Source organism: Penicillium canescens, assembly GCF_028828765.1.
Source record: "Penicillium canescens strain IBT 15451 chromosome Unknown utg000010l_segment0_segment0, whole genome shotgun sequence".
Lineage (NCBI taxonomy): Eukaryota > Fungi > Ascomycota > Eurotiomycetes > Eurotiales > Aspergillaceae > Penicillium > Penicillium canescens.
Window position 1 is genome coordinate 4,719,488 of NW_026703972.1, and position 8,318 is coordinate 4,727,805.

At 48.8% G+C, this 8,318-nt stretch overlaps 3 protein-coding genes across 3 annotated transcripts; 2 read left to right on the top strand and 1 right to left on the bottom strand.

The window, feature by feature from the left end:
- Nucleotides 1–1,145: 1,145 nt before the first annotated feature.
- N7446_012701 (uncharacterized protein) lies at nt 1,146–1,997 on the bottom strand (the record flags this gene model as incomplete). The annotated part of the gene is made up of 1 exon (XM_058521443.1): nt 1,146–1,997. The coding sequence occupies one exon, from the start codon at nt 1,995–1,997 to the stop codon at nt 1,146–1,148; it is 852 nt and encodes a 283-aa protein (XP_058366809.1).
- A 325-nt stretch (nt 1,998–2,322) lies between these two features.
- N7446_012702 (ankyrin repeat domain-containing protein) lies at nt 2,323–3,168 on the top strand (the record flags this gene model as incomplete). The annotated part of the gene is made up of 1 exon (XM_058521444.1): nt 2,323–3,168. The coding sequence occupies one exon, from the start codon at nt 2,323–2,325 to the stop codon at nt 3,166–3,168; it is 846 nt and encodes a 281-aa protein (XP_058366810.1).
- Nucleotides 3,169–4,215: 1,047 nt separating this feature from the next.
- On the top strand, nt 4,216–5,703 carry N7446_012703 (uncharacterized protein; the record flags this gene model as incomplete). The annotated part of the gene is made up of 1 exon (XM_058521445.1): nt 4,216–5,703. One exon carries the CDS (start codon nt 4,216–4,218, stop codon nt 5,701–5,703), a length of 1,488 nt encoding a protein of 495 aa, XP_058366811.1.
- Nucleotides 5,704–8,318: the final 2,615 nt, after the last annotated feature.

Below are 8,318 nucleotides of genomic sequence, written 5' to 3' on the forward strand. Positions count from 1 at the left end.
CCATATGTACTCTGGTGGATAGATCGAGGAGCCCAGGGTGGTCTGTCCCCCAGGGGTTAGACTGGGGGCCGCCGAACTATGACGCACCATTGTAAAAGGAACTATTGAAGAAACCGTCGCGGGAGAGAGCCCGGCTCTCCCTCGAAACGGCGATGTTCTTTTCGAGGGAGGGGAAGGCCAGGCGATATTTGTGTGCGATGTCCAGCACGGGATATCGTGGGCCCGACGCAAGGGGCTCTCACGCAACAGTCCCGAATAGAACCTATCATCTATGGTCCTAATTACGGCGAAGACCACGACAAGAGGAAACCGAAGTTGGAATGCGGGCAAGAGCGGTAGACGTGGTAGATGAAAGAGCCTCTCCAAACACACCCTTGGTAAGATCAGGAATAGTTGACTTGATGGCTGCCAAGGCACTGAATGTAGGTGTTCCGGTGCATGGTGGCTCACCTTCGCGAAGAAGATGATCCATTTGGCCATTGTGCTCCACAATGCTTCCTGGCTGAGGCGACACATTGCACCAGCCTGGCCCCCTATCACATCAACGCGGTATGGCTCCAAGACTGTCTCCTACAAAGCTCGTTCCCATTCGTGATATGATAGTGAGCCAGTCCTTTACCATATCTGAAATAGCGGAACAGGCTGAATGTAACAAGCTGACCATCATCAATATCCGTAGAAACCTGTGACAAGTTGGAAGCATGTACGCCCCTTAACCTCAAGTAGGTCGCAAACGCACTGTGACGCCTCTGATGCTTGAAGCCCTCTGTGTACGACCGCAGTGACAGGTGACCCGTTATGGCTCAACTATAGTTCCGTACTATACCCGTGCAGCCAGAAAGGACCATTTTCAGAATCCGCCTGTGTCTGAAGTCAAAATACAAATCAAGCAACTTCTCGGCAAAATCTGACGTTGAAGGACGTGATGCTGATAGTTCTACCGATGAAGACTGGGAGCTTACCACCCTGAAGTATGTATTTTCTGCACGAGCACGCCTTGTGGAAATCTTTTACGGTCCCGATGCAGAGAACTTTGACGAAGATAAGCTACTTTCTCGACGCATCCAGGTAACTAATGATACGGTTGCGCTTTCGCAACCGCCCCGCCGAGGCAATCGAGTCAATTGGAATTTCGATTATTTCCCTCAGCCAAACGAAACCTGCTGCCAGTAGCTTTTTGAAATCTTCTCCGGATCCTGACTATTCTTCACATTTATCCAAATGGGTTGAAAGTTTTTCATCCTATACGATGCATCCCGAATATTCTGGTCCAAGACGAGGACAGCATTCCGTTGTAATACCCAGTCGATACAGTTCCCAGACACTGCAATAACAGGAACTCCCAGAGAATCAAACTTTTCCTTCAACTTTTCAATCTGAGCCTGTTGCATCTTTGAGCTCCGTTCCGTCTCGCCCGTCCACTTGCGTAAAAACTGTAGTGAGCGTACCCATGCAGGTCGAATTCCCTTAAATCGATTTGAACATGCCACCTCCATGACGCGCGCGAAGGCCACTTTCTCCTCGGCTGACACCAAGCCTGCATTTTCCACTTGATCTCGGAGGAATGTCCACAAGAGCGTTCGGTCCCATCCACAGTCCTCTAATAACGCAAAGAGACCGGCGGCGCAAGAGAACTTCCACTCGCGAATGGCGACTACCAGAGGTAGAATGATGTGACTCGTTTCGCGGGGCCAAAACTTGAGCTTCCTCGGTGGGCGCTTGTTTGTTCTTGCAGCATACGCGGCACGCACGTGTTCTATCAGCTCGGGATGGAGTCTTTCGAAATGACGAAGATATAGCTCGGCAGGCTGCGTTTCGCAAGAGAGTAAAGACCAGTTAGAGGAGAAGTATTTAAGAGTATATGGGAGAGCCAGAAAATGGAGAATGGGATTGATAATAAAGTATGCTGGGAAGCCGACGGCAATACCATAAATCGACTCTATTAGAAAGCTTATTGCACTTAGAAACGTGTCGATGGCATCTCGCATCAGAAGCATGATTGGAAAGGTGGGGGGAATATCCACCCGATCAGCAGAGTTTTGACTGAACAGACAGATGAACGCAACCTATGCCATCTTTATTGATCAAAAGACAAGTAACAACGCTAAAAAGTCTTTGTTTCTTATCTTCATGAATGGAATGCAATACGAGGAGGCGCAAGACACTTGTCTATTCTGAGTTAGTAGAGATCAGAAGTCCAGCCAAATACGAGCGGCACAACCACACCATCGGATCGAGAAGGGAAGTAGGAAAGAGCGTATATTAATCTGGAAGCTCCTCAATTCTCCGCTCCATCCGCCATACACTTACTGCACTTCGAGTATGCCCATATCCACTCGGCTGAGAAAAGTCTTCTCCAAACTAAGAAGAAATAAAAGCAAGCAAAAGAGTGAGACTCGATCTTCACCCACCAACAACGCACTCCAGCAAAACCCAAAAGTTGCACAGAGACAGAAAACGCTAGTTGAAGCTTCTCGCCAAGGCGATATAGTCGCCGTGACAGAAATTCTCCGACAACGCGGAGCATCTCCAGAGGGAGAAGAGTCCTTGCGTGCAGCAGCCTCGAATGGCCATGCAGATGTCGTTCTTCTGCTCCTGCAGCATAGAATAGATCCGAACAAGCTCGACAGCGTCGGCCAAACCGCTCTGCACAAAGCTGTTATCCATGGCCACGGCAAAGTTGTTCGTCTACTCGTCGAGAACGGTGCAGACCCGTTCATAGGCACTGCGCCCATCCTGTGGTTTGCGGAGCTATATTGGAATAAGCGACCGTTGGGATTACTGCGAGAATTGCTCCGCAAACATCACCCGGAAAGATTCGAGGAGCAGCATCTTACACCAGCGAAGCCAGCAGTGAGGCCAGCAGTGAAGCCACCAGCGAAGCCAGCAGCGAAGCCAGCAGTGAAGCCAGCAGTGAAGCCAGCAGTGAAGCCAGCAGTGAAGCCAGCAGTGAAGCCAGCAGTGAAGCCAGCAGTGAAGCCAGCAGTGAAGCCAGCAGTGAAGCCAGCAGTGAAGCCAGAAGTAAAGAAGGCCCCAGCTAAAGCATCCAGGAATTCTACTAGAGTCTCTCCCGCATCTCCAACGGAAGATCTCTGGCCAGATCGGGTATTTCTCTCCAGAGGAGAAAGGAGAAGGGTCACGCCTTCCGACCCAGCTTACTGGAATTGACTCTTTCTAGCGAATACCATCGGGTGGTGAATTTAAGTCTTGCATGATAGTAAATTGGCCGGGAATTGATAGGGACACTCCCACTTTTGTTCCGGACACTCCTAATTATGTAATATCCATGATTAGGTAATTGAAAACGTCATGTGATTGTATTGGAATTACCACAGCAACATCATTCTAAATGTCATAGTTATCAGTTCCCTAACTAACGTATTTCACATGCGAGTGGCCACCCCAAGCGAGTGGCCACCCCAAGCGAGTGGCCACCCCAAAACACCATAGTAAATGCGATATATTCTCTACTTTATCTCAACAACCACCTCTTAAATATATTTAATTATTTACCAATAGCTATTGATAAGTCTCATTAGCACTATGGTTCAATTTCAAGGGAATCATAAAGCCATATTATCATCATTTCAAAAATTACTGAAAATTACACTGCCATGAGCTACAAATATATATATCTCCATCATGAAGACATAGAAATTCTCCAAGTTCCCTAAAGAGGCTAGATATCAGCTAAAAAACATTCTGCTAAAATGAAAAATACCTATAAACCATGGTTGTTGAGATATAAAGTTGTAATTTATCGCATTTACTATGGTGTTTTGGGGTGGCCACTCGCTTGGGGTGGCCGCTCGCATGTGAAATACGTTACCTAATCACTGGTATTACATAATAAGAAGTGTCCCCAGGAAAAGCGGGAGTGCCCTTAGCAATTCCCTCCCATACGCTAGGGTTCTGATTCCCTCATGCTGCAAAGATTATGATTATTACCCCTGAAAGAATCTGGAACTGAGGCACAGCAGATCGTGACACGGCCGGGCTTTCTAGGGTGCATCACTAGGGCTTTTCGCAACCTATTTGAACGAATGCCCACCTCATTCTATTTCAAATCGATCGATTCCAGCTACCCCAAGCAAGTCCCATTGCCGTTGATAGCAATATCTGGTGACGTACGAGGGCTCGTGATAAAGCGCAATAGCCAGCCTAGGGTATGACTCAAGCAAATTCGAAATGGGAGATCACGCTTCAAATATACAGATGGTCAAGCAGTTGGCCAACCCTATTCCCGAAAAACAGCTCGTCAATGAAGTGGAAAAAACATACGCACGGCTAGTCATTGCAGAGGACAAATGCATTGAAGTGATAGAGAACATCTCACAAATGCCTGTCACGACCGTCATCTCATTGCACCAAACACTCCTCTACGAACATCACGACTTTTTTATTGCTTCGCAACATCCAGCAGCCAGTCCAGCCGTGAGGAGCCAAGCTGAAAAGTACCAGATGCCTGGACGCATGTGGCGCTACGGAATCCATTCCTGCCTTGAACTATTGCTGGAAAGACTCCTTGTTACACCTTTTATGCAAGATCATATATTAGGCTTCATATATTTCTCGTATTCGATGGTGACACTTCTGCTAGAGCAGGTCCCGAATTTCAAGGGAACCTGGTTCGAATGTCTGGGGGACCTAGCGCGGTATCGTATGGCAGTGGAGGATACAGACGACACGGTCCGCGATATATGGGCAGAGGTTTCTAGATATTGGTACAATCAGTATCTCTATCAACGTTCTGAACTCGGCCGAATCCAGCACCACCTTGGCGTCCTCTCTCTCTCGGATACTTTGCAGCGGTTCTTCTACTACTCGAAAGCATTGCTCAGCGTGGACCCATTTGCAAATGCGCGGGAGAGTATGATACGGCTGTTCAACCCTATCCTAAGTGAACCGGCTGGTGAACACACACTGATCACTTCGTTTTTGGCTGCCCATGGTGTTCTTTTCATGCGCATGCCGAGTGAGCAGTTTGATGCTCGGTCAAAGTTCTTCCTTGTGAATCTTCGCCAGGGGGCTAGCCGATTAGGCCGAGAGGCACAGCAAGGCATTTTTATCACGTGCTGCAATATTGCTGCAATTTTCCAGTATGGGGAAGAAAATGGAGCTTTTGCTACCGATTTCGCTGGCGACCCAAGTACTTCCACTGCAGACGCCTATGTCAATGCCAAGCAGTGGGCATCCACAACAGCACATATCGACTTAAACAGACATCCCTACACCGACTTCTCATCTCAATTTGCATTCCGTGCCAGCTCTCTCGCTTTCCACACCCTGATCGTTATCCTTGGCCAAGCCAGCGAGCCAACTATGCACCCCACCGTGCATGCCTCTTTGGCATTCCTGTGGTGCCTCTCGCTCCATCCAGCAGCCATTCAGCGACTCGAGCCGCTAGTTCCATGGTTGATACTCGCAAATTATCTGAATACTTTGCTTCAACCCAACATCGATATTAGAAAGATTGAAGCCGAATCATTTCCCCACATAGATGGCACACCCACCCAGCAATTGCCGGAAGACTTGCTGATTAGAGGACACATCTGGAGCCGGCTGTATTACCCTGCGAAATTCTTTGATCAGACGGGTGTAGACATTGACAGACCATTGATTGAGGAGCCGTGGACGATGCTTCTGAGAAGGCATAGGTGCCTGTGGCTTGGAGTGCGGATTGCAACTGTTTGTCTTACCTAGAGATTTGTATAGTACATTGTTTGCTGACCATATCTTGGCATTTAGCTTTCTCGCTGGATGACGTATGACCGGACTCGACACTTTACGCCTACCCTACTTGCCCATCGATTTGCGGCAGTTGCTCAATCTACTGACCACTTGAGTGGGAATCCATACTTGAGCCCAGGCCTCTAGAGCAGAAAATGGGGAGCTTCGAATACGCAGGCACGGGTGCCTGTCCTAATTGAGGCCTGTTGAGACCATTCATTCGTTTAGCCACCGTTGTTGGTCCTGCATTGATAGCACCTAGGAAGTGCGCGGTTCTAAAAGCTAGTCAAGATACAGAGAAAAGGATACCTCGCAATTCCAACTAGATGCGATTAAGAGTCAGGGCCGGATTTTTCTTCCTTGGTGAATTATCATTTTGTGGATTCGCCGCTCCATGTACATAATCCATGTCAGACTTAGGAGTCAGAAAGTGACGTTGGAAGCAACCAATTTGCGCTAAATTGCATGGACAGGGAGTTTCAGAACGGCGTGATTGCTTCTAGCCCAGTTGAGCCTGCGAAGCTCCGGAGGTCGCAGATACTGTGGTAACTCGATATACTACTAACTAATATGAACTAGTAGTGGCATGGTTCTTTTTTAGCTTGAACGTATCTAGAGTCAGTAATTCTGCTTCGTCATGCTCGGTAATTCTCTACAGATAGCAGGGCTTTTATCTCAGACGCGGTCTCATTACTGCCTCCAGAAATCAGGGAAACTAAATCCACTAACTAGGCTTGATGCGTCTGATATCAATTTCCTTGGGCTTGACGTCTTTCACGGCTGAAGTCTGGGAAAGGGGAGATTTTCTTTGCTTATGCGCATTTTCCGTCTCTGTCTGTATAAACAGCAAATAGATATCCATACTGTACCCAACTAACATGGACATCTCATCGTCATTATCAATAATCGGTCACGCTCCTGTTGACCGTTGCATCGGTACTAGGAATTCATCTCTTAGCCCTAGGAGTTCTCTTGCTCCCGGGGGCCCCAGAAACGTTTTTGTGGGCAAAGGAGCAGCTTCTAGGAGCCACGTAGCCCCCAGGAAACGCGATGTAGCTTCTGGGGTCTGTTATCCCCACCTCGGGGAATCAAAGCCGCGTTCCTGTTGACGACTTGTTGATTCCTGGGGCGATGATTTGGCCTCCTGGGGGATCCAATGACGCAGAATTGTGCGCAGGTCCGGTGAAGGTGTTTGTGAGGGCTTTCGGCGATCTCGGAAGGCAAGCTATTGACTCTAGGACCCTAAAGTAAGCTCCCAGGGGCTCCACAGCTCCCAGATCTGGTCGATGTATTTATTCCCAAAGCCAGTGTCGTATTCAGTCAGGAACGTAAAGTGAAGATCCCAGGGGTAGATCTCATTTTCCTAGAGCTTAGAAATAGCCCCAGGAGCTAAATTGTGACTCCTAGGGGATAGACAACTCCTAGAAATGATTTGAGGTTCCCCGGGTCAACATCGATTCCCAGGGTCAAACTAACAAGCACAGAGAGATTTGTCAATTGCTCCAGCCCCACGAGTTGCGTTTCCTGCCAACAATCTCCGCCTTTTGTGGCACGGCTCCACTGAGATGAATCGGTGTGTCTCTCTGGTCACGCCGTTAGGTATGATGAAATAAGAAACTGAATCTACCAGCACATTTAACGCTATGTCATTGTCAATTTAAGTGAAGCAGCCAGTATCTTTTGGCTAAGGTCTAGTGGTGCCCAGCACTTGCAAAAACGAACCGTCGCCTTGTACTCTGGAATTTTTACAATCGGAATCTCATTTCTTGCTAAGCTTGCTCCAAAAATCTATATCAATGCTACAACCACAGTTGCTGATCACGATGCCGAGTGTCGGTCACGTGCACTCACGTGTGATTCACTCGCTTTTCGCATTTTCCGTCAAACTCGGCTGTAACCTGTGATCACCTACGCTGAGTGAAATTCAGTCGTGCCGACCGGCGAAGCGGTGCAGAAGTAGAAGGTTCTCGCGGTAGATGAGTTCCTGCTAGTCTGGCTGAGCGCCGGGGCCCACCAGTGGGAGATGGATCGCTTGCCGTGTGGACGGAATATGTCTCGGCATCCGACGAGGGGATTCGTAAGGGGCGAATGATGGCATCTAGGGCTCCTTCGTTTCGGCTGCGGTCATCAGTGTCTTGGTCGTCTCAAAAATAAGGTCGTTCACACTTACCACACACAGCATGACGTGCCAAACCCTGTATCTCGCTTTTCCAACCATTCTTCGGCGCATGACAGATGACAGAGCGATGTGCACTGACCGCAGTGCAAGATCACGCTCTCGTCCGCATGGTCTTCATCCTCGGTCTGGCAGAACACACAGTAGATGCTGTCGACGTGGACGCTGTCGACCTCTTCACTCGAGGTGAGACTCTGGAGCGTCAATTCTTGGAAACCAGCCCGGATATTAGTTGCCGATGAGAGGATAGCTGGTCGGGTCGGCGAAACGCGCCATGGAACATTGTTCGTCCGCAGCGTTGCAGAAGTCACAAATGGATTGAATGGCTGCACTGGCTCGGGGTTGGTTGACAGGGGCACCGGTGGTGGTGATGACCGGGTGTTGTCTGATGCAGGGCGTCGCCTGGATGCTG